The sequence below is a fragment of the Dendropsophus ebraccatus genome, chromosome 1, assembly GCF_027789765.1.
Source record: "Dendropsophus ebraccatus isolate aDenEbr1 chromosome 1, aDenEbr1.pat, whole genome shotgun sequence".
Lineage (NCBI taxonomy): Eukaryota > Metazoa > Chordata > Amphibia > Anura > Hylidae > Dendropsophus > Dendropsophus ebraccatus.
This window is the reverse complement of record NC_091454.1, coordinates 109,194,175-109,219,347: the sequence shown is the minus strand read 5'-3', so window position 1 is coordinate 109,219,347 and position 25,173 is coordinate 109,194,175. Positions and strand designations below refer to the sequence as shown.

Below are 25,173 nucleotides of genomic sequence, written 5' to 3'. Positions count from 1 at the left end.
TACATGAATAACAACCGGAATTCATCATAATGTTGGGGTTGAATGTGAACATTAAACACATTCGCTCTGCTTCTGGGGGCAACCTCAAAGCACAATTATGATTTTAAGATATTGAAAAATTAAAAAAAACATAAAATAAAGGTATTCTAAAGATTAACAGAAAATTTTATTCAGAATTATAACTTTTATAAACTTTTACTGACACAAGGTGATGCAAAACAATAGAAAGTCTAAATATACATGTGAACAATGCCTAAGAATGAGGCTGCCTCAATGTTGTTTGTGCATGCAAATATGCAAAAAAAGTCATGTTCTCATATATGCGTACCTTGAAAATGTATATAGCAAGTGTAAAGTATGTACGTTTTCAATTTTATAAATGTAACACACCTATCATAATTGTTGTTATATAAGCATATAAAGAAGTACCTAAACATATAGATAGACATTACTGGCAAACTGTGGAAGTGCTGTGGAATCTTTTGGTGCTATACACATAAAAGCATCATTCTTATTTTATAAATGTATTTATTGATACCACAGGGACCGGTCTTCTATGAATGGGGTTTTGCTGACTCTTCTCCAACATCTTGAATTTCAGCACTCAATCCTTTTGTTCCTCAGGGATATAAGCTTCCACAAGAGGTCTTGTAGTGGCTATTCCCCTCTCCTCATTGAGAACACATGCTATACAACATATGTATGAGGAGAATGAGGGATACCTATTTAGCTGACCGCTATCAAACTGCAACAGCACCCTTAGCTACTCTTAGTGGATATGTTTTTTTATATTCTGAGGCCAAAAAAAAAACAACTAATTTTCACATTACCGCCATCGTGTTTGACTCTAGGTAGGCCTGAGTGATATGGGCAAAAAATTTAATCTTAATTTTGTAAACATGGGTGATTCAAAATTTAAATCTTGTTTTGTTTTCTTATTCCTTAAATAAACAAAACATTTTTTTTCTTGCAGACAGCCTGTGATACCAATTGTAATGGTGTTTGAGGCAGAAACTATATTGATTCACATTGTAACAGTACCCCAATCTTAGCAGCCCTTTTGTAAAAATAAACACATACTCACCTGGCCTCTGGTCAGTCACCCAACTTCCTCTTCCTTTAAGCCCTGCAAGCTTCTGTGCTGGAGAAGACAGCGGCCTCTTGTGGCCAAAGGCAGAATGCTGCCTGTGGCCACAAGAGTGGCGGGCAGAGAGCCAATGGCTTTTTACTGTCAGTCCACTGTAGTCAGTCCACGCTCTGTAGCAGACCTAATGGTTAAATACGTAGAATGAGTGGGTTCATTAATTCGGGCAGACAGTGGAATCTGACAAACCATAGAATGAAGCCTATGGGACCAGCAGAGATGCACGCAGCCATGAGTGGGGGCGAGCTGCGGAATCCGCGGCGGGTAATCCGCCTGGGTTCCATAGTGTGCATATACCCTAACAGTGAAGTCGATCTACCAGTGAACCCACTCCCCACTAGACCCTTCCTCCCTGAGGTTTCCGGGTCCCTGGGATTTGTATTTTTACACGTTATTTTAAGCACATACATTCTTACTTCCACACAGTATTTTTGCTTAGTATTTTGGTCAGGAGTGAATTGAAAACACAGAAAGGATCTGTTCACACATTGTTAAAATTGAGTGGATGGCCGCCATTTAATGGCAAATAATTGCTTTAATTAAAAAAAACGGCCATTATTTACTATTAAACGGGTAGTTCACAAAAAAATTCTTTCAAATCAACTGGTGCCAGGAAGTGCCAGAGATTTGTCATTTACTTCTGTTAAAATATCTTGTCTTCCAGTACTTATCAGCTGCTGTATGTCCTGCAGGAAGTGGTATATTCTCTCCAGTCTGATACAGTGCTGTCTACTGCCACCTGTGTCCAAGTCCAGAACTGTCCAGAGGAGTAGCAAATCCCAATAGAAAACCTCTCCTGCTCTCCAGACTGGAAAGAATACACCACTTCCTACAGGACATGCAGCAGCTGATATGTACTGGAAGACTTGAGATTTGTTAATAGAAGTAAATTACAAATCTCTGTGGATTTGAAAGAAAAAACATTGGTTTACTACCCCTTTTAAATGATCACCATCCACTAAATGTCAACAGTGTGTGAGCATAGCCTTTCTGTGTTTTCAATCCACTCCTGGTTTGGGTTGCAAAATGGTTTTGGTGAGCAAAAGTACTGTGTGGGAACATAGCCTAAAACTGCTGAAATATTTAAAAATATAAATCTTTGATCATTTAATTAATTACCTGTAAACTGTAAGCAAACTAATAATTTGGAGAAGAGCATAGAACAAAAAACTGAAAGAATGAAACGATAAATCTGATCCACTAGGTACGATTTCAGATTTTGAATGTTCTTCCTCAATTTGTGGAAATTCACAGAACATTCCAGTCCAACCTTCAAAGCACTGGCAAACAAACTTCTGCTTCATGTACTGGACATCTTCTTTTCCATGGTGCCCGGTTGCATAATGCCCCTTACCAGACAGATGGCGCTTGATCTTAAAATTATTTGGATTCAAGTGCAAATAAGCTGCCGAGTCTTGATTTTTCCTTACACATCTTCCATTTTTGTTACATAAGACCTTGCTACAAAGTTTAGCAGCCATAGTCACATTAACTATGTAGTGTCCAAATGGTCCATCAATATATTTCTTCACTAAATTGCAGCTGTGCTAAAAAGAAAACAAAGAGGGCACAAGCTGTATTAAAAAAAAAGTAAAAAAAAAAAAACATTGGTAAATAAGTACACTTTTTGTTACGATTATTATTCTTACCGGTGTACTGGAGTATTCACTGCCTCCCCACAGTACAACACCTGCCGCACCCATTGCCGCACTTTCTCCAATTGTATGCACTAGGTCAATCTGCAATTACAAAAATATTCCAACATATAAAAGAATCTGATTTCTATTACAATATAAAGGACTAAGAAATGTAATACATATGTTACAGTATCTGAATGTATCACTTATAAGCATATCTTTACAAGCCAGTGCCTGATTGGCTACTGTGGGTTGTATGTGTCGATGGTCACAAATTTTTATTGGAACAATATTCTGATTCCAATTAATTTAAATGGCCATTTCAACAGCTTTCCACCATGTGATAGCATATGTGATCTGTAACATATCACTTTTTACAAGTTTTTTGTGTCAAAACCAGAAGTGGTTTCGAATGGGATAGAAAATATAAAGGGATGACTTTTCTTCTACTTCTCTTTTCATTTGAATCCACTTCTGGTTTTGACACAAAAACTGCAGTGGCAGTTTAAAAAAAAACTGTCTTGTGTGTTTCCAGCCTTAGGGCCCTATTTCACCAATCAATTATTGGCCGATGACTAGGCATTCTGGCTGATAAATCTTTTGGTGTGATAGCCGCTGTTAAAAGACCCTGCACAATGGTTGAAAAACCTTGATCACGAAAGCGACATATTGTATTGCCCCCAAAAGTTATACAAATTACCAATATACACTTATTACGGGAAATGCATGTAAAGTGCTTTTTCCCTGCACCTACTACTGCATCAAGGCTTCACTTCCTGGATAAAATGGTGATGTCATGACCCGACTCCCAGAGCTGTGCAGGCTGTGGCTGCTGGAGAGGATGATGGCAGGGGGATGCTCAGTGTCCCTCCAGTGTCCTGTGTTCCTCAGTGTCCCCCTGTCATCATCGTCTCCAGCAGCCACAGCCCGCACAGCTGTAGGAGTCGGGTCGTGACATCACCATGTTATCCAGGAAGTGAAGCCTTGGTGCAGTAGTAAGTGCAGGGGAAAAAGCACTTTATGTAAATTTCCTGTAATAATTGTATATTAGGGATTTGTATTTGTGGGGGCAATACAATACCTTAAAGGGGTTGTCCGGCGATAAAAAATTATTCACAGAATAACACACATTACAAAGTTATACAACTTTGTAATGTATGTTATGTCTGTGAATGGCCCCCTTCCCCGTGTCCCACCACCCCCACCCGTGTACCCGGAAGTGTGGTGCGCTATACATTACCTGTCACGTGCCGACCACGGTCTCCGATCGTCAGCAGTGATGTCTTCTTCGGGAGGCCAGCGGATCTTCCCGAGTGCCGCCCGCCCTCTGCAGCGTCATCCGAAGCTCAGCCGCGATTGGCTGAGCACAGTTATGCTCAGCCAATCGCGGCTGAGCTTCGGATGACGCTGCAGAGGGCGGCCGGCACTCGGGAAGATCCGCCGGTCTCCCGAAGAAGACGTCACTGCTGAGGATCGGAGACCGTGGACGACACGAGATGCGGTGAGTATAAAGCACCACACTTCCGGGTCTAGCGTGGGTGGGGGGAAACACGGTGAAGGGGGCCATTCACAGACATAACATACATTACAAAGTTGCATAACTTTGTAATGTGTGTTATTCTGTGAATAATTTTTTATCACCGGACAACCCCTTTAATAAATATTTTCTCCGGACTTCTCTTTTAAATATTGTTTTATAGGAGAAGAGGTTAATAGCATTTTTCTTTATGTAATAATTATAATATTGCTAAGAACATCAGGTACATGGGTTTCTGAAATCCAATTATGATATAAAACATTATGATATAAAACTAAAGAGAAACCTTTCAGATCTATATTAAAATGTATACATTGTACAGCCGCTGCCTCAAGCTCACATATTAACACTTTTTCATGCTATACCATAACCCTCCTATGGAATCATAGTCATGGACCTATGATGGGAGGCGAGTAGGTGTTTTCAAACAAAAAATACCAAAGATATCCACTTACCTGAGATAAAGTATAAAGCGTAAGTGAGTAAAAAGGCCTTGCATATGCATAAACTGGCACTTCAGATGGTCTGTCTGACATGGAAGCGACTCGTATTGCTTCTTTAAGACGATGATGGACAAATTTTTTAGCATTTGAGCTTGACTGAAGAATATGCTCTAAATAGATGGATGGGAAAAGAGCGCTACTATATTCCCACATCCACTGCAGGTAGTCATTGCGTTTGACTTCAATAGTTGGACATTCTCCTGTATACGAATCAGGATCCACCTTATAATTATAATTGTAGCAATCAGGAAATAAGTAGTAGCCCCATCGGCCTTGTGGTCTTATCTCTCGAGCTAGAACAACAGTATCTTTCATAAAGCTCCTTGCTGCAGAGTCAAAGTCTTCCTTGGCCTGCTTCCTAAGCAAGTCTATAGGCCAGTCCGGGTAGCGATCCTTTACCAACTTTATTGATTTATCTCTATAGACGTTTTTACTTCCCCAGTTTCTATCCCACTGTGGTCTCCAGTTCTCCCAGTCAATAACTCCAAGGCCTTGGAAATCTTTAGCGGGTATACGGTTAATAATATCTTGTGTGGCCTTTTTAAAGTGCGGCTCAAAGCTTACATTTTGTGGCACTCCACCATGTACAGACTCTCCATCATCAGTCACATAGGGATAATACCCCAGGTGAGTATGATAAAATATTGTAACATTTTGACCACTCAAGGTTTCATTGCTGTTTGCAACTATATCAAAGACACTGAGATCCAAGTCAATTTTGTATCGTTGTTTACACTGCTGTGTGGGCGCATTCCAAATAGCAATAAAAGGCCTGTTCTTCAAAAGAGGTGACTTTGCTTTTTTATATCTCTGGCCATTGGTAATAACAAAAAGGACTGCCGAAAACCATATTAGGCACAGAAGGCTACCGGACCTCCACATTATATCACACAAGGATGTCAATATTACCTTAAAAAGACACAAAAAACACAAATTAATTACTTTTAGTAAATTTAGACAGTGAAAGATTATGATACATTTTATGTGAGGTAGCTAGTAGAGATGAGCGAACCTGGAGCATGCTCGAGTCCATCCGAACCCGATCTTTCGGCATTTGATTAGCGGTGGCTGCTGAAGTTGGATAAAGCCCTAAGGCTATGTGGAAAACATGGATATAGTCATTGGCTGTATCCATGTTTTCCAGACAACCTTAGAGCTTTATCCAACTTCAGCAGCCCCAGCTAATCAAATGCCGAACGTTCGGGTTCGGATGGACTCGAACCTGAACCCGATTCGCTCATCTCTAGTAGCTAGGTATATGTCTTTTTGCTAGGTGCAAATGTTTTAGGGATTGCTTTAGGAAACTTCATTTTGCAAGATGTGATCACATTAAGGCATAAGGCAGCGGTTTACCGGATATTTAGGATATATGACAAATGTGTTTGCACTGAAAGAAGTGGAGCTTAAATGTATTTTTCTTAGTTTTTTTCTTTCTTTTAGAAATATTAACCCCTTTAAGATAGAGACCAAAAAAAGAGTCAAATTAATGCAATGTTCCTCCCCGCCTTCTAAGAGCCATAACGCTTTTATATTGATCTCTTTTTGTTAATTTTTTTCTGCTATACAATTAAAAAAAATAAGCAATGGTGTGTTTTTTTTTTTTTGTTTGTTTACGCCGTTCACCGTTCGGGAACAATAATGTAATATCTTAATAGAGCAGACAATTCCGCACACTACGATATATAATATGTTCACAGTAAAACATGCAATCGTTAGATTGCATGTAGAGATGAGCGAACCTGCCGAGGTTCGGGTTCGTATGAACCTGAACTCTCGGCTTCTGACTGCCACTGTCTGCCCGCTCCGTGCAGAGGGTGGATACAGCCGTAGGACCGCCTCCTCATCATTAGGAATGATCCAAGAACATTTACTGCTGTTTGAGCTTTGCACAGGTGTCTTAACAATCCAGCCCATGTTCATTATGCACACAGGTGGGGAATAGGAAGCAATCTGCCTGGAGCATTCCTAATGATGAGGAGGGCGGGGAGGAAGGACAGAGAAAGTGTGCCAGCCTAATGCATATACAAATGTAAGCCCCGGCCGTTAGACACAACGCTGTAGGATTAACCCCTTGCCTCTAAAGCCTGTTTTGGCCTTAATGACCAGGCTCATTTTTCAAAATCTGACCTGTCTTACTTTATGCGCTTATAGCTCAGTGATGCTTTAACGTATGCTAGCGATTATGAGATTGTTTTTTCGTCACATATGACACTTTATATTAGTAGCAAAATTTGGTCACTACTTTGTGTATTTTTTGTGAAAAACATCAAAATATCAAGAAAAATTTGAAAATTTTGCATTTTATGAACTTCTGAAATTCTCTGCTTCTAAAAAAGGAAGTCATAGCACATAAATTAGTTACTAAATCACATTACCAATATGTCCTCTTTATTCTGGCATACTTTGGGAAACATATTTTACTTTTTTAGGGTGTCACAGGGCTTAGAAATTTATTAGCAAATTATCACATTTTGTGAAAATTTCCAAAACTGATTTTTTTTAGGGACCAGTTCTTTTTTTAAATGGATTTAGAAGGCTTGTATACTGGAAACCCCCATAAGTGACCCCATTTTGGAAACTAGACACCTTAAAGAATTAATCTAGGGGTATAATGAGCATTTTAACCCTACAGGGGCTGGAGGAAAGTATTCACAATTAGGCCGTAAAAAAATCGAAAATTTAAATTTTCAAATAATATATACGTTTAGATTAAAGTTTCTCATTTTCAAAAGGAACATGAGAAAAAAAGCATGCCAAAATTTGTAACGCAGGTTCTCCTGAATACAACGGTACCCCAGATGTGGGCGTAAACCACTGTATGGGCACACAGCCGGGCTCAGAAGTAAAGGAGCGCCAATTAGCTTTTTTAATGCAGATTTTGCTGAAGAAGTTTCTGAGCGCCAGGTGCATTTGCAGAGCCCCTGTAGTGTCCGCAGAATAGAATCCCCCCAAAAGTCACCCCATTTTCGAAAGTACACCCCTCAAAGAATTCATCTTTGGGTAGGATGAGCATTTTGACCCCACAGGCATTAGAGGAAAGTATTCAAAATTAGACAGTAAAAATGAAAAACACGAATTTTTCCAATAATATGTTTGTTTAGTTTGAAATTTCTCAATTTCACGAGGAACAAGAGAAAAAAAGTACCCCAAAATTTGTAAAGAAGGTTCTCCTGAATACAACGGTACCCCATATGTGGGCATAAACCACTGTATGGGCACACAGCCGGGCTCAGAAGAAAAGGAGCGCCAATTAGCTTTTTCAATGCAGATTTTGCTGAAGAAGTTTCTGAGCGCCAGGTGCGTTTGCAGCGCCCCTGTAGTGTCCGCAGAAGAAAAACCCCCAAAAGTCACCCCATTTTGGAAAGTACACCCCTCAAAGAATTCATTTTGGGGTGTGGTGACCATTTTGACCCCACAGGTATTAGAGGAAAGTATTTAAAATTAGACAGTAAAAATGAAAAACTTTAATTTTTCCTATAATATGTTCATTTAGTTTGAAATTTCTCAATTTCAAAAGGAACATGAGAGAATCTGCACCCCAAAATTTGTAACGCAGGTTCTCCTGAGTACAACGGTACCCCATATTTGGGCATAAACCACTGTATGGGCACACAGCCGGGCTCAGAAGGAAAGGAAAGTAGTTTCTAAAAGCCAGGTGCGTTTGCAGTGCCCCTGTAGTGTCCGCAGAAGAGAACCTCCCCAAAAGTCACCCCATTTTGGAAAGTACACCCCTCAAAGAATTCATCTTGGGGTGTGGTGACCATTTTGACCCCACAGGTATTAGAGGAAAGTATTCAAAATAAGACAGTAGAATTGAAAAACTAGAATTTTTCCAATAATATGTTCGTTTAGTTTGAAATTTCTCAATTTTACTAGGAACAGGGGAGAAGCTGCATGCCCAAATCTGTAACGCAGGTTCCCCTGAGTAGAACGGTACCCCATATGTGGGCATAAACCACTGTATGGGCACACAGCCCGGCTCAGAAGGGAAGGAGCGCCAATTAGCATTTTCAGTGTAGATTTTTCCGAAGAAGTTTCTGAGTGCCAGGTGCGTTTGCAGCGCCCCTGTAGTGTCAGCAGAATAGAACCCCAGCAAAAGTCACCCCATTTAGGAAAGTACACCCCTGAAAGAATTCATCTTGCGGTGCAGTGAGCGGTTTGACCCCACAGGTATTAGAGGAAAGTATTCAAAATAAGACAGTAAAAATGAAAAACTCGAATTTTTCCAATAATATGTTTGTTTAGTTAAAAATTTCTTAATTTCACGAGGAACAGGAGAGAAAACGTACCCCAAAATCTGTAACGCAGCTTCTTCTGAGTAAAACGGTACCCCATATGTGGGCATAAACCACAGTATGGGCACACAGCCGGGCTCAGAAGGAAGGGAGCGCCAATTTGCTGGACCAAAACCGCAGCTAGTAATAGTTATTAGAATAGCGCAGTTACTAAAATACAATAAAAAATTAGATTACAGGTAATGTGGGGTGGTCACGGGCAACCTGGTGTGGTCACGGGCAACCTGGCGTGGTCACGGGCAACCTGGGGTGGTTATGGGCAACCTGTGGTGGTTACAGACACTGGGGTGGTTACGGGCAACGTGGGGTGGTTACGGGCAACGTGGGGTGGTAACGGGCAACAAGGGGTGGTTACGGATAAACTGAAGTGCTTATAGGTAATCTGGGATGGATACCTGTAATTTGGGGTCGTTACAGGCAATCTGGCGTGGTTACGGGCAATCTGGAGAGGGTCACTGGCAATTTGGGGTGGTTAGAGGCAACGTGCGGTGGTTATAGGCAACGTGCGGTGGTCAGAGGCAACGTGCGGTGGTTACGTGCAATCTGGGGGGTTACGGGCAATCGGGGCTGATTACGCACCATCTGGAGGGGGTCACTGGCAATTCGGGGTGGTTACGGTCAACATGTGGTGGTTACAGGCAACGTGCGGTGGTTATAGGCAATGTGCAGAGGTTATGGGCAACATGCGGTGGTTAGAGGCAACGTGCGGGGGTTAGGGGCAACGTGCGGTGGTTAGGGGCAACGTGTGGTGGTTAGGGGCAACGTGTGGTGGTTAGGGGCAACGTGCGGTGGTCAGGGGCAACCTGCGGTGATTAGAGGCAACGTGCGGTGGTTAGAGGCAACGTGCGGTGGTTAGAGGCAATGTGCGGTGGTCAGAGGCAACGTGCGGTGGTCAATGGCAACGTGCGGTGGTCAGAGGCAGCGTGCGGTTGTCAATGGCAACGTGCGGTGGTCAGAGGCAGCGTGCGGTGGTCAGGGGCAGCGTGCGGTGGTCAGGGGCAACGTGCGGTGGTCAGAGGCAACGTGCGGTGGTCAGAGGCAATGTGCGGTGGTCAGAGGCAGCGTGCAGTAGTTACGGGCAATCTGGAGGGGGTCACTGGCAATTTGGGGTGGTTACGGTCAAGATGTGGTGGTTATGGGCAACGTGCGGTGGTTACATGTAATCTGGCGTGTTTACGGGCAACCTGCGGCGGTTACGGGAAAACTGGGGCGGATACGGGCAACCTGCGGTGGTTACGGGCAAACTGGGGCGGATACGGGCAACCTGCGGTGGTTGCGGGTAATCTGGGAGTAAACCGCAATTATTACTATAATAAAAGGTGTGTTTTATTTTGTTTGTATGTTTTTCACTTTTTCACATTTACACTTTTTCACTTGTACTTTTTACACTTTCATTTTTACTATATTACTATGATTACTGTAATATTTTCTATCACAGTAATCATAGTTTAGTGACAGAGACCAAATTGGTCTCTGTCACTTAAAATTTTCAGAGCTAACTGCTTTTGACGTGCATGCGCACATCAGAAGCAGTCAGGACGTCGAGGAGGACGGAGCTCCAGGATCAGGTAACGTATGTGGGGAAGGGGGGGTGACTGGGGGACGGGGGTGACTGGGGGCGACTTGGGGGGGGCACGATGACACTTTTTATCCCCTGTCACCAATGATTTATGGTGACAAGGGATAAAAAGTGCCGGGCAGCACTGGGAACAGGCGATCAGCGGTATATAGTATATACCGCCGATCGCCTGTTCCGGGACCCCACAGGGGGGTCCCCGATCACTGCCCCATGCTCTCCGCTACCTCCGGTGGCGGAGAGCATGGGGTTTTCATTCATTTTTTTATTTCCATCGCTGTGAACAAACATCGTTTGTTCGCAGCGATGGGGGCGGCCATCTTGGATTTGATGGCCGCCCGGGGAGGGGGGGGTTTACAGATCGGCCACTAGGGGGCTGATCTGAGGTCTGATTAATACTTATTTCATCTCCCCCCACCGTGGATTCACGGTGGGGGGAGATGAAATGCAGCGGCGGCGCCGGTACTGGCGGATCGCCGCTATAACGGTAATAGCGGCGATCCGCCAGTACCGGGGGGGACAGGGAACTGCCGGGGGAGAATCTGTAGTGGCGGCGGTAGGAGGCAACATGCTACAGCCCCCTCCCGCCGCCCGATCGCCTCCCAATCCAGAAATATCCCCATAGACACTGCGGTCGCATTGACCGCGGCGTCTATGGGGTTAACTGCCCGAGGGGAGCGCGGCTCCCCTCCGGGCAGAGGCAGCGGGAGGAGGCTATGTGACATAGCCTCCTCCCGCTGCCCGATCTCACCTAGGGACAGCGGGGGGAGGCAGGGAAGACATGACGTTTGGGAAACGTCATGTTGCGGGAACTACCTGCTTTACATGACGTTTCCCAAACGTCATTTTGCGGCAAGGGGTTAAAAGTAAATTTTTAGCACAATAACTGCATCACCTGCCAAATGGACCCCAGGACAGATCTTGGATTAAAAGCAGCTATCTGAAGGTACAAGCAGTTTGGGGGGGTCAGATTGTGGGTACAGAGTCGCTTTAAGGAAGAGAAGGGTCAGGTATGCTGGATTTTTGCCACACAGCCCTTTTGTTCTTGGAATGATAAGTCAGTGTCCAAGCACTCTGGCCTCCCACTGTGCCAAATGTTCATGTTTATACAGGAGGATGGGAGAGATAACAGTCATCCAAACAGTTATTGAAAGATTATGACAACCTTAAAAGTAAGACCAAATTCACATACACAAAGAGGAACCTTGTTATTCCAAGAAAGTAAATAGCAAAAAAGTAAAATTCAGTAAAAATGTAATTCCCTATAGGTCCTTTTTAAATCCTAACACAATATGCTGATATTCTGACAGTGATGTATGTCAATGGGATTTTTTTATACCCAATTCACATGCTGCATATAATATACATGCTGCAGACTTTAAAATCCTTGGAATGCTCATTATTGCTGTAGATTCCACAACTAGGCACATATACTGGCATATCAGTCACAAAATTAGCTACAGATTCTTACCACAAATGTAGATGCATATATTTTCTGTCTTTGGCTATATGAACTGAGCGTTAAGGGCCTTTTACACAGACCGATTATCGACAGTGAGCGCTGCTGGTTTTGCAGGCCTGGCAGACATATGCTGTAATAGCTAAATGAGGGAATGAGACTCTTCTGGAAAATAGCTCCCAGGAAAGGGTTGGCGGTGAGGGTAGGCTCAAGGGAAGACAGGTGGGGACTAGGAGAAGGTATTTTTTCTTTTTTTCTAATTTCTACATTTTCCATGTTTATTACCTAGTACAAAGTCGAGGCTCATATATCTTCCGCTACATTAGGTCCACTATAAGGGCAAATTATCTAAATCCCCCCCCCCCCCCCAAAAAAAAAAAACAGATTCCCCTTACCCCTATAAACAAATAAAAATAGTTAATTAATTTCATGGGTTCTCCTAACCCATTAGTTTGAAACAATGAAATGCAACATATAATGTGTTGTTAGGATTGGATCTAGGGCATGACCTTGGGATTAGTAATAAGCATTAGCCATTAGTATGAAATTTGGTCACAGTAGACTAAGAGGCACAGTACCTGGGCTGGTATGGATGAGTTAAGGGTTAAAACTAAGGCTGCCTAACTGTTTAGAATTTACATTAACATGTGTTGTGGTGTCTGTCAAAAAAATATTCTAAATGGTGGACAACTCTGAGATGAGCGAACCGGGTTCGGGTTCGAGTCGATCCGAACCCGAACATTCGGTATTTGATTAGCTGGGGCTGCTGAACTTGGATAAAGCTCTAAGGTTGTCTGGAAAACATGGATACAGCCAATGACTATATCCATGTTTTCCACATAGCCTTAGGGCTTTATCCAACTTCAGCAGCCACCTCCAATCAAATGCCGAAAGTTCGGGTTCGGATCGACTCGAGCATGCTCGAGGTTTGCTCATCTCTAATAAGGATCTTTTTAGATGGACGCCTAATATAAGTATTGTTCTAGTACATTGTTGCTCAGTCTTACACATTTTGCTTTTCTCTTGCATCTGTTGTGTATCAAATATTTTTTTGTTGTTGTTTAACCCCTTAGCGACCCATGACATATCTGATACATCATGGTGCCGCGTGGGGTGTTCAGAGAGGGGTCCCGCCGGGACCCCACTCTGAACGACGCTGATCCCGGCTGACATGTGCAGCCGGGAAGTGCCTCTATTAGCCGGCGCGGGTCCCGTTGCCGCGTCGGCTAATTAAGCCTCTAAGTGCAGCTGTCAAACCTGACAGCTGCACTTAGAGGCTTCAAACCTCACATCCCTGGTGTCTAGTGGGACGGATCTCCCCCCCGCGATCACATCCGTATCACATATCCGTTCTTCTGCCAGAATGACGCTGATCCCGGCTCGGCAATAGATTGCTATGGCCTGCAGCAGGCCATAGTAATCTATGACCAATCTCATCGATCTTTGCTATGTATATACACAGCATTGATCTCTATGAGAGATCAGTGCTGTTTATATACAAGTCCCCCAGGGGGACTTTTAGTTAAAGTAAAAATAAAAGTAAAAATGTTTTTTTATTAATAAAAAAATCCCCTCCCCTATTAAAAGTCCAAATCACCCCCCTTTTCCCATTTTATAAATATAAATGAATAAATAAGAAAATTAACAAACAAGTTTGGTATCGCCGCGCGCGTAATCGCCAGAACTATTAATTAATCACATTACTAATCTCGCACGGTAAACGGCGTAAGTGCAAAAAAATTCCAAAGTGCAAAATTGTGCATTTTTGGTCACATCAAATCCAGAAAAAATTTAATAAAAAGTGATCAAAAAGTTGTATAATGTACCGATAGAAAAAACGCATCATGGCGCAAAAAATGACATCTCAAACAGCCCCATAGACCAAAGGATAAAAGCGCTGTAAGCCTGGGAATAGAGCGATTTTAAGGAACATATATTTGTTAACAATGGTTTGAATTTTTTACAGGCCATCAGATAATATAAAAGTTATACATGTTATATATCGTTGTAATCGTAATGACATGCATGACCAGTCAATTTTACCATAGGGCGAACGGCGTAAATGCAAAACTCCCTGAAATCAAAACAAATTCCTTTTTTTTTTCAATTTGACAGCCCCAATGATTTTTTTCCGGTTTCGCAGCATATGTTATGGAAAAATAATGCCTGTCATTGCAAAGTACAATTGGTTTCGCAAAAAATAAGCGCTCATATACGTCTCTAGGTAAAAAAAAATGCAAGCGCTATGGCCTTTTAAACATAAAGTGGAAAAAGCAAAAGTGCAAAAACGAAAATTGGCTTTGACCTTAAAGCGTAACCGTCATTTCAGGGTAATTTTTTTTAAAACATTAAATATCAACAGTTCAAGCGATTTTAAGAAACTCTGTAATAGGTTTTATGTACTGAAAGAGTTTCCTTCTGGACTAAAAAAGCAATCTCCCAGCCCCCACCCTCACTGCAAAAGAAGCAGGATTTCTGTCTCCATTATGTGTCTATGGAGAGGGGAGGGGCTGTTAGGAGTGACTGAGCACGGAAGATTTCTGCAAAGCACAACACCCTGCAATCTTCTCTCAGTAAGTTCATAGATAAGCACTGACCTTTCTGACACCTGAATCCTGCGGTTTAGGTGCCCAGAGAGTCTACAAACAGCTGACCTTCATGTCACCTCTTCCTGCTCCCTCATCTCCCTCAGCCCCTCCCCCCTTCATAGGCTTACAATGGAGAGAGCAGAGCCCGTCTTCACTGGCTTCTCTGTAATGAAGACGTGTTTGCCTGATAATGCACAGATAAGAAGTCAGGGGGGGAGGCTGGGAGATTGCTTCTTGAGTACAGAAGGAGGCTTTTTTGGCTGATAAAACCTATTACAGAGTTTCTTAAAAACGCTTATACTACTGATTTCTGCAATAAAAAAAAAAAACATGACAGTTACGCTTTAAGGGGTTAAAACCACATGTTAAGTGTGTGCATTTTCATGTTTTGTTAGCTGCTATTTTAGATTCTGATAACTAAATTAGACCTTCTGGAGCCAATTCCTTAGGAAGAGAGAGGCATAAGAGATTGGTCACAAGGGAAATACATTTTTGGCAAGCTGCATGTTGTGTGAAGTTACAGCACTATAAACTAAGGGATCTAAAACCAATGTCTCCCAGTCAGAAGGCACATGGAGAACAGATTGTTGCTATATACCTGATTTAAAAAAAAAAAATAATAATTTTAAGAACATATACCTAACTAACATATGAAGTAATATAAAGTCAAACTCCACTTCCTTCAAGTAAGTAAAAATGTAGACATGCCAACATGGTTGGGCATTGATCATCACTGACTCTGTAGAGAGACAAAATACACATTTTACACATCCACTTTTTATGGTACATGGATGGCCATATCACTGACCACCACTGCAAAACCCCCAAAACCTTTTTAGCCCCACAGCAACAAACTACATCCCACCCTCACAGCATGGACACGTACCCATACACATTAATCTGTTTCTGCTGCTGTAGTTGTGCTGTGCCTGTAGTGTGATGTGGGCAAAAGACAAAGGGGCTTAAATTATAACTGTCATTTAAATGTCACTTTGCAGGAATCAATAAAAATTAATAGTGCAAGTGATTTTATGAAACTGTGTAATAGGTTTTATTAAGCAAGAGTTTCCTTCTGTACTGTTTTGCTACCTCCTCCACAACCCCTCACTTCAGAAGCAGCAGGTATTCTGTGTCCGTTATGGTCTATGGAGGGGGGGAAGGGCCAAGGGGGATGAATGAGCATGGAGAGGAGAAAAGGCAACCCTGCACAGCACGTCATCTTTCAATCTTATCTCACCAAGTGACCACCACAGAGCAGCCTGACCTAGAGCTGGGCGGTATACCGCAAAAATACTGATACCGTCACTGGCGTCAGTTAACCGACTTCAACTCTGCCAGGACGGTATCTGCGGTATTCCCCCCCGCCCCACCCGGCGGCCGCATGCTCTGGTGCAGGGAGAGAGAGGGGTCCCGGGTGGAGAGGTGGAGGCTGGACAGCTGATGCTCCGGTTTACCTCCCGAGCCAGGACACACATATACTGCTGCAGGGCAGGGGATGGAAGATCCTGCTGTGTGGGCTGGAGAGGAAGGCTGGAGATGTGACAGGCTGCGCACAGGCGGCAGCTCCCCCTCCAGTGTGTGCGCAGCGCTGCTGCTGCCGGGCGGCTCACTTCTCCTAGCTTCTCTGGAAGCTGCACGGTGAGCCCTGCCCCCCCTCTCCCGCATATATAGTTGGGGTCAGGTATGGGTTGGCACCTCCATGCTTCACTGGCCACCGCACTCTGTCCCCGCACAGGAATCCTCAGAGCCCCGTTATGTTTTGTCAGTGCTGGAAGCAGCCATGTGTGACGCTCAGTCCGGGACACAGGTATATGTGCTACAGCACTGAGTGACAGGGGCCGAGGATTCCTGTGCAGGAGAGAGAGAGCGGTGCCCGGTGGAGGAAGGAGGTGTCCACCCCATACCTGACCCCTGCAGCCACTGAGTGACTGGGGGTAGATATGAGAGATAGAGAGAGAGAGATAGAAGATAGAAGATCTTCTATCTATCTCTCTATCTCTCTATCTATCTCTCTCTATCTATCTCCTATCTATCTATCTATCTCTATCTATCTCCTATCTATCTATCTATCTATCTATCTATCTATCTCCTATCTATCTATCTATCTATCCATCTCTCTCTCTCTATCTATCTCCTATCTATCTATCTATCTATCTATCTATCTATCTATCCATCTCTCTCTCTCTATCTATCTCCTATCTATCTATCTATCTATCTATCTATCTCCTATCTATCTATCTATCTATCTATCTATCTATCTATCCATCTCTCTCTCTCTATCTATCTACTATCTATCTATCTATCTATCTATCTATCTATCTAAATCACGGGAAAATAGTAGCAGCACTTCAAGAGAGGTAGAAGTCGAGACCTGGGACCGTATTTAAATAGTATAGGAAAATCCACAGCACTCCTAATGCAATTCAAGATGCGATTTATTGAAAAAGCAAGTGCAGCATACAGACGCAACGTTTAAGCAGCTATTCGCCGCCATTTTCAAGCTTGAAAATAGGGTTTTCAAAAGGGGTGTGGCTTTTAAAAGGGGCGTGTCATAATTATCGTTCAATTTATCGTTACCGCGGCTACATGTACGATAAACCGCGATATTAATTTAGGCCATTATCGCCCAGCCCTAGTCTGACCTGTGAATCCAGGGGCTGCAAAACAGCTTTTTGAGTACAGAAATAGATTTATTTCCCTAATAAAACTTATTTAAAAATCTCTTAAAATCACTTGTACTTTAGATTTCTGCAAAATATTTGAAATGACAGTTACACTCTAACCTGACAACAGACATGCTGTGCTGCTGTGTTGCTTTCCCTGTGTACTATGTTATGGAAGGGGTGGTTGCCATGAAGTGTGCCACCTAACAGAGGTTATCAAGAAAAGGTAAGTGGTCTATATACATTTAATACATTTCAATATCAGGGATATTGATACTTATATCAATTATTTAGGATGCATTTTGTAGTGAGATTGAGTTTTAGTTTTAAGATAAAATATAAGTAAGCCAGCAATCCCGGAAACGATCCAATGATTTTTATTTGTTTAAAGCTCTGTGATAAAAACTGATTTCATACAGAAGAGAAACACACCTGACGTTTCGATCAGGCGATTTTATTTATAGCTAAGTCACCTGAGAAGAGTTTCTTCCCCGACTCCAAAATGACAATCAGAATATATCCCGGGATCAATATTCTATCACATGAAATCTAGTGCCCATGGCTTGTAGCATAAAATTTTTTAAGAAAAGCATCCAGGCCTCCCATCAACCTATTTTAACCCCTTAGCGACCCATGACGTACCTGTTACGTCATGGTGTCGCGGGGGTGTTCAGAGCGGGGTCCTGACGGGGACCCCACTCTGAACGGCACCGATCCCAGCTGCAATCCCGTTGCCGCGACGGCTAATTAAGCACTTCAATGCAGCTGTCAAACCTGACAGCTGCATTGAAGTGCTTTATGCACAACATCCCTGGTGTCTAGTGGGTCGGATCTCCCCCCGAGATCCGTTCTTCTGCCCGTGCCGGGCCTCAGCGTCGCACTGACGCTGATCCTGGCTCGGAAATAGATTGTTGTGGCCTGCAGCAGGCCATAGCAATCTATCACCGATATGATGGATCATTGCTGTGTATATACACAGCATTGATGTCTATGAGAGATCAGTGCTGTCTATATACAAGTCCCCCAGGGGGGCTTCTAGTTTATGTAAAAAAAAAGTAAAAAAGTGTTTTTATTAATAAAAAAATCCCCTCCCCTAATAAAAGTCCAAATCACCCTCCTTTTCCCATTTTATAAATATAAATTAATAAATAAACATAGTTGGTATCGCCGCGCGCGTAATCGTCCGAACTATTAATTACTGATTAAAAACTATTAACATTACTGATCTCGCATGGTAAACGGCGTCAGCGCAAACAATTCCAAAGTGCAAAATTGCGCATTTTCGGTAGCATCAAATCCAGAAAATTTTTATAAAAAGTGATCAAAAAGTCGCATATGCGCAATCAAGGCACCTCATACAGCCCCATAGAGCAAAGGATAAAAGCATTATAAGCCTGGGAATGGAGCGATTTTAAAGCGTAACTGTCATTTTTTTTTTATTGCAGAAATCAGTAGTATGAGCGATTTTAAGAAACTCTGTAATAGGTTTCATCAGCCAAAAAAGCCTCCTTCTGTACTCAAGAAGCAATCTCCCAGCCTCCCCCCCTGACTTCTTATCTGTGTATTATCAGGCAAACACGTCTTCATTACAGAGAAGCCAGTGAAGACGGGTTCTGCTCTCTCCATTGTAAGCCTATGAAGGGGGGAGGGGCTGAGGGAGATGAGGGTGCAGGAAGAGGTGACATGAAGGTCAGCTGTTTGTAGACTGTCTGGGCACCTAAACCGCAGGATTCAGGTGTCAGAAAGGTCAGTGCTTATCTATGAACTTATTGAGAGAAGATTGCAGGGTGTTGTGCTGTGCAAGACTGCTCCGTGCTCAGTCACTCCTAACAGCCCCTCCCCTCTCCATAGCCACATAATGGAGACAGAAATCCTGCTTCTTCTGCAGTGAGGGGGGAGACTGGGAGATTGCTTTTTCAGTCCAGAAGGAAACTCTTTTAGTACATAAAACCTATTACAGAGTTTCTTAAAATCGCTTGTTCTGTTGATATTTAATGTTTTCAGAAAAATGGCCCTGAAATGACAGTTACGCTTTAAGGAACATATATTTGTTAACAATGGTTTGAATTTTTTAAAAGCCATCACATAATATAAGTTACACAAGTTACATATCGTTGTAATCGTAACGACTTGAGGAACATGCATAACAAGTCAGTTTTACCATAGGGCGAACGGCGTGAATGCAAAACTCCCCGAAATCAAAACAAATTTGTTTGTTTTTTTCAATTTGACAGCGCAAATGATTTTTTTCCTGTCTCGCAGCATATTTTATGGAAAAATAATGCCTGTCATTGCAAAGTACAATTTGTTTCGCAAAAAAAAAAGTGCTCATATAAGTCTCTAAGTGAAAAAATGCAAGCGCTATGGGCTTCTAAACATAAAATGGAAAAAGCAAAAGCGCAAAAACGAAAATTGGCTTTGACCTTAAGGGGTTAATGTAACAGCCATGACAACATCATGTGGCAGAGAGTTCCACAGTCTTACTGCTCTTACAGTTATGAAATCCCTGTTTGTGCTGGTGGTGAAATCTTCTTTCCTCTAGACGTAGAGGATTTCCTGTTGTCATGGTTACATGTCTAGGTGTAAAAAGATCACTAGAAAGATCTCTGTACTCACTAGAAAGATCTCTGATAATCCCATGCTTGATAACCTGTCTCGGTACTGTAGCCAACCCATTCCCCTTAGACCCTGGTCACTCTCCTGTGCACCTACAGACCCCACGCAAACTGGAGAAAAGAGTGGTACTGTTTCTGAAAAAAAGCAGCCATGTTTTTTCCATAGTCGTCTCCTAAGCAGTGTAACCTTTCTATCCTTTCTATGTTTCATCAACATAGCCATATGAACGCTTTATTCTGTATGCAAAACTATTCTTTGTGTCTGTACCATTTTGGAATACTTATGACTTTTTGATTTTTTTTCTACAGTTTTTTGGGAAGGCAGATAGCGTTTGTTTTTTTTTGCAGTGTTCACTATGTGGAGTAAAAAATAAAATGATTTTATCAGGTCATAACAGGCAGGACAATTAATATTGTAGTATAATTTAATTTATATTTAATACTTTATTTACAACAAGTAAAGGGGAAATAGAAAATGTATTGTTTATTTTAAGGGGGGATGGGGGATTCCACTTTTTATTTTTCTCATGTCCCACAAGGGGAGGAGTGGCAAGGACCAGAGCAGACTTCCAAGCCCGCAGCCTGATAAGAAGAATGCAGATAAGAATGAAGCACTTTGCTTCGTTCCTACTGTAAATTCGCTCATCTCTTAATTTCTGTGTAATTGTGAGTTTATACTTCATTTTTTACTCTGGTTTATGTGACATATTTTTTTGGCAACTGTAAAATTTGTCTGTGTTTTATTTCTACTCAGTATTTACAGGCTGCAAATCAACCTTGTAGAAAACTGTGATTAAAATGTCTATAATATGATAAAATGAAATCCATCAGTCATTATATATAGTACCTCCATTTAAGAGCTATTTGGATTAAGAGCGTTGAAATTAGACTTCACAGTTTTTAAAATTTGTAACTTGGTTTAAGAGCATTGCTTTGGTTTAAGAGCTCCCTGTACTGGGTGGGAGGGGGATGTTCTGCATAGCGTGGTCTACAGCACTGTACGCTGACCCAGGAAGTCTCCTTCATCTTCCAAATCATAGCAGATCCACTTTAGGCTGGGGCTTGCATCAGGGGACAGGACTGTGGAGGTAATCTCTTTATAGCTGTAACCCCTCTATGTGCCCACATCTGCCCTGCTCACTCTTTCATTCTCCCTGCAGTCTCTGTCAGCCCTTGTGTTTCCCATCCTCTCCATTAATGCTATAATGTGACTACACTTACACTCACCTATACACACTGCTGCTATAATGTGCCTGCACCCACACTCAGCTATACACACTGCTGCTATAATCTGCCTGCACTTACACTCAGCTATACACACTGCTGCTATAATGTTACTGCACTTAACACTGCTGTATAGCGGAAGTTTCTATCATTGTTTTCCTGCACAGCTCTGTGATTCTCACTTCCTAATTGGTCCATGCTAAACCCCCCCTTCCCCATTGCTGTCATGTGACCACACAGACCTCTGACAGCAGCCCTGCTTCTCTATTCTAGCCTGTTATACTATGTTACTGCATTATGAGGATCTGCAATTCCATCCTGTATCTACAAACTGCTGCTGTTTTTTCAGGTTTATGCATTTAGTGTTCACACCATTGTGCAACACACCTGCTAGTCGTTAGTGACGCATTTCAGAGGCATGCGCCCTTGCTCACAGACAAGCTATTCCCTCATACTAGGTATAAATGCACTTAATACAGGTGTATTCACTAATTACAAAAATGCAATACCTTTAAGGGCTAATATACATGTGACATACAAAATACCAATACAAAATACTTAATACATTTAGAAAATATAGGCTAAAAACATGATACGACTATTACATTATATGTGGAACAATGTTACACTATATATGATGTTATTTGATACCAAAAACGCTTTGCACTGAATACAAAAAAACACAATGCATCCCTCTAAACCAAATCTGTACATATATAGCTATTTACAGTTATGAAAAGATATGCAAAGTGTAGTCAATTACAACATGTAAGGATGCTGCTAATAATGGAATAGTAATTCTTTACGGATATTAAGGCCATATGGCATACTAGTTTTAAGTGTGTACTGCCAATAGGCTTCTCCTCCTTTTACTGCTCCTTAAATAAAGCAAAGCAGAAGTTTTACTGATGATGCTGGAATAATTCTTTTCTTCTATGGATGTTCAAGTGCATAACCGAAGGCGGATCCGCGCTGTTTCTCATTTGTTTCATTTGTTCTACATGTTATTCAGAATAAAAAATAATTATGTTTGGGGTGTGGAACCAATTGTCTGCATTTCAATGATTTCTTATGGGAAAATTTGCTTTGGTTTAAGAGTGATTTGGATTACAAGCATGGTCGCGGAACGAATTATGTTCGTAATCCAAGGCACCACTGTGTATTAGAAAAAAGCAAAAGTAGGCGGCACCCCTATGCCTGTTTACACTGTAGGTTGCACGCTGCAAGTGGCTAAAGTACAAACAAAAAGCAAAAGGTGCAACAGAAACCTACAGATGCAATTGCCTACCATACATACTCCCCTCCCCCCTTGGCGTACACACAATAAAAACCTCCTCTATAGATATTAAATGAGGATCTTAGAAAACTATTTGATCAGAGTGTACCTTGTAACCACGTTAAGGTGTCCTCAGAGACATGGTCCCTACTCTAGTATTCTCACACTAGCAATGGCCTCTCCTGGGTTAAATAAGCCTACAAATGGGAAGATAGGAGCCAAATGATCTTTTTAAAGCACCCACAGGACAGTACAGGAGAGGCTTTGCAAATGGTACATTTTCTCTTTCATGGTTCAGACTGGGATGTGGATAAAACACTTCAACTTTTCCACAATGGTATACAGTGGTTCCTCAAGTTAAAATATTAATGTATTTCAGGATGACCATGTAGAAACCATTGTATGTTGAGACCAAAACTTTATGGAAAACTGGTAATGGGTTCTGAAGCCCCCAAAAATTAGGACATAAAGAATAATAAGCAGATAACTAATATGGGTAAAGCAAGTTCTTACATACAACAGTCAGAAAGAGCGACTGGAGACTATGGGCGACATGTATCAAAAGGCGGTTTGTGTATTTTCGGCGGAAAGTGGCGATTTGCATATTATTTTATTCGCAAATGGCCGTTTTGCGAATAAAATATTTGCAAATCGCCAATTTCCGCCGTGTACGCCGGGGGGGGGGGGGGGGGGGGGGGGGGGAGGGGGTGTGGAGAGGGCGGGACGGGGGGGCGCGGACTCATAGTCCACACAATTCATCATTTTTTAAACTGAAAGATATGCCGAAAACCTACTCCACCTTTCAGGTGGCGTAGGTTTTCGGCTGTGCGCACCGATGCGCACAGGATTTATGTAGAGCCAATCCGCCTCTACATAAATCTCAGTAGCGCCGGAGATGCGGGGACATTTATAAGTCCGGCGTAAAAAACCAGTAAATTTTACCAGTAAAATTACCATTTCTATTGGCCAATTATCTAGCTATTTGCATGTGCAGCCGCATGTAATTTGAATCTGGTGTCAAGTTACAATATGCCAGAAAGGACCATTGTATGTGGAAAATATTGCAACCTGAGGCCATTGTAAGTTAAGGGATCACTGTATTTTCATTACATTTATTACTGAATAAATCTGTGTTAAACCAAGTAGTCTAGAATTGTTAGAACTTCATGTTGCTACATTAATAATCTTAATGTCAATAATGAACAAGTATGAACAAATATATGCCTTCCCAGCAAAGGAAGTGACTTTCGGGAAAATTCTCAGGGCATTTTCAATGTTTATACCCTAAAAATTATATTTTGCACATTATATATTTAATATATGGATTCAGTTTTGTACTAAGGTAAATGTCCTTTTTTAAAAGGAAAAAACTGAACATTTCCTAATACAATTGCTCAACATATGGCACTTAACAGTTACAGGGGGTAACAAATTCCAAGGAATTATATTGCCTTCTGGCTAAAGCCATATGGAAATAATTAGGGATTGTACTAAAGAGAGACACGGAAATCCATAGAATGATAAAGAATATAAAGAAAATAAATTAATGTGTAATTCCCAGCATATTAATATGGTATTGTTAACATTTCAATATGTAAAATATATCAATACAATACAAATTATGTCATGAAATTGATAGTGGTCCCAATTTTGCAATATCGGTAACATAAAAATTACTATACAGTTCCTTGAAAGGTTAGATATGCATTACAGTCTTTACAGTCTACATATTGGTGTTTATACTGTTTATTGGCTATTGCATTACCAGTGGCTCTATATTACAGGTGTGTGTGTGTGTGTGTGTGTATATATATTCATTTATTTAAAAAAAATGTAATCCACATTCACAAATAAATAAATGTGTATAGAGCTTACCTTCCCTTTTGGTGATGGAAGTTGTTGAAGACTGTCCCCTCTGTAGTAACACTGCTCTTTAGGTCTGTCTCCTTTTATCAAGAGGGTGTGTTTAGTTAAGGATGCTTTGAAACCTGAGAAGAAACTTTTGTTTTCCCTAACCAGTTGGATTTCATTAAGCGCTTTACCATACTTCCTGTGCTGAAAGTGTACTTTGCTCCTAGATAACAGGGTATTTGTTAATGTAAGTGACCCCACCTATACTTAAAGTTAAAGTAACAGGTAATGATCAAGGATAACATTGATTTTTTATTGTTACTGGTATCTGGTCCTCCCCATAGAAAAATTATAATTGTTGGTAAGGTATTATTCTTTACATCTTGACATTTTAACCTATTGAACTGCACTCAGTAGAGATGAGCTAATTGCTCATCTAAAGGAAGTGAATCTCTTTGTTTGATCTGTGCTACAGTCATTAAGACACAGGCTTCCCTCCTTGCCACTCTTCCAATGATGCTGGGAAAAGCTAGATCCAATCCTGAGAAACTTCTCCCAGTTTACCAGAATGGGATCCAGCTTTTCTCTAGCACCCAGGGTGAAGCGCCAGGAAGCAGAGCAGTGCTGGAACATCAGTGGCTGGATGAGCTGAGCACAGATCAAACAAAGCTCTTCGCTTCATTTAAATCAGTGATTCACTCATGTCTAGCACTCAGGGAGTATCTGAAAACAGGGGAAGAAAGAAAAAATTAGAAGAAGAAGAAGAGAGAAAAAAAAAAGAAAGGGTATGATGAGGGTAAGGGAA

General features: G+C 41.8%; 1 protein-coding gene across 1 annotated transcript; it reads right to left on the bottom strand.

The window, feature by feature from the left end:
- LOC138776030 (hyaluronidase-1-like) lies at nucleotides 1–24,465 on the bottom strand. The gene is made up of 5 exons (XM_069956099.1): nucleotides 24,393–24,465; nucleotides 4,774–5,730; nucleotides 2,794–2,883; nucleotides 2,264–2,691; nucleotides 1–1,268 (listed from the first exon to the last, which is right to left on the bottom strand). Exons 2-5 carry the CDS (start codon nucleotides 5,701–5,703, stop codon nucleotides 1,232–1,234), a joined length of 1,485 nt encoding a protein of 494 aa, XP_069812200.1. The 5' UTR covers nucleotides 5,704–5,730; nucleotides 24,393–24,465; the 3' UTR covers nucleotides 1–1,231.
- Nucleotides 24,466–25,173: the final 708 nt, after the last annotated feature.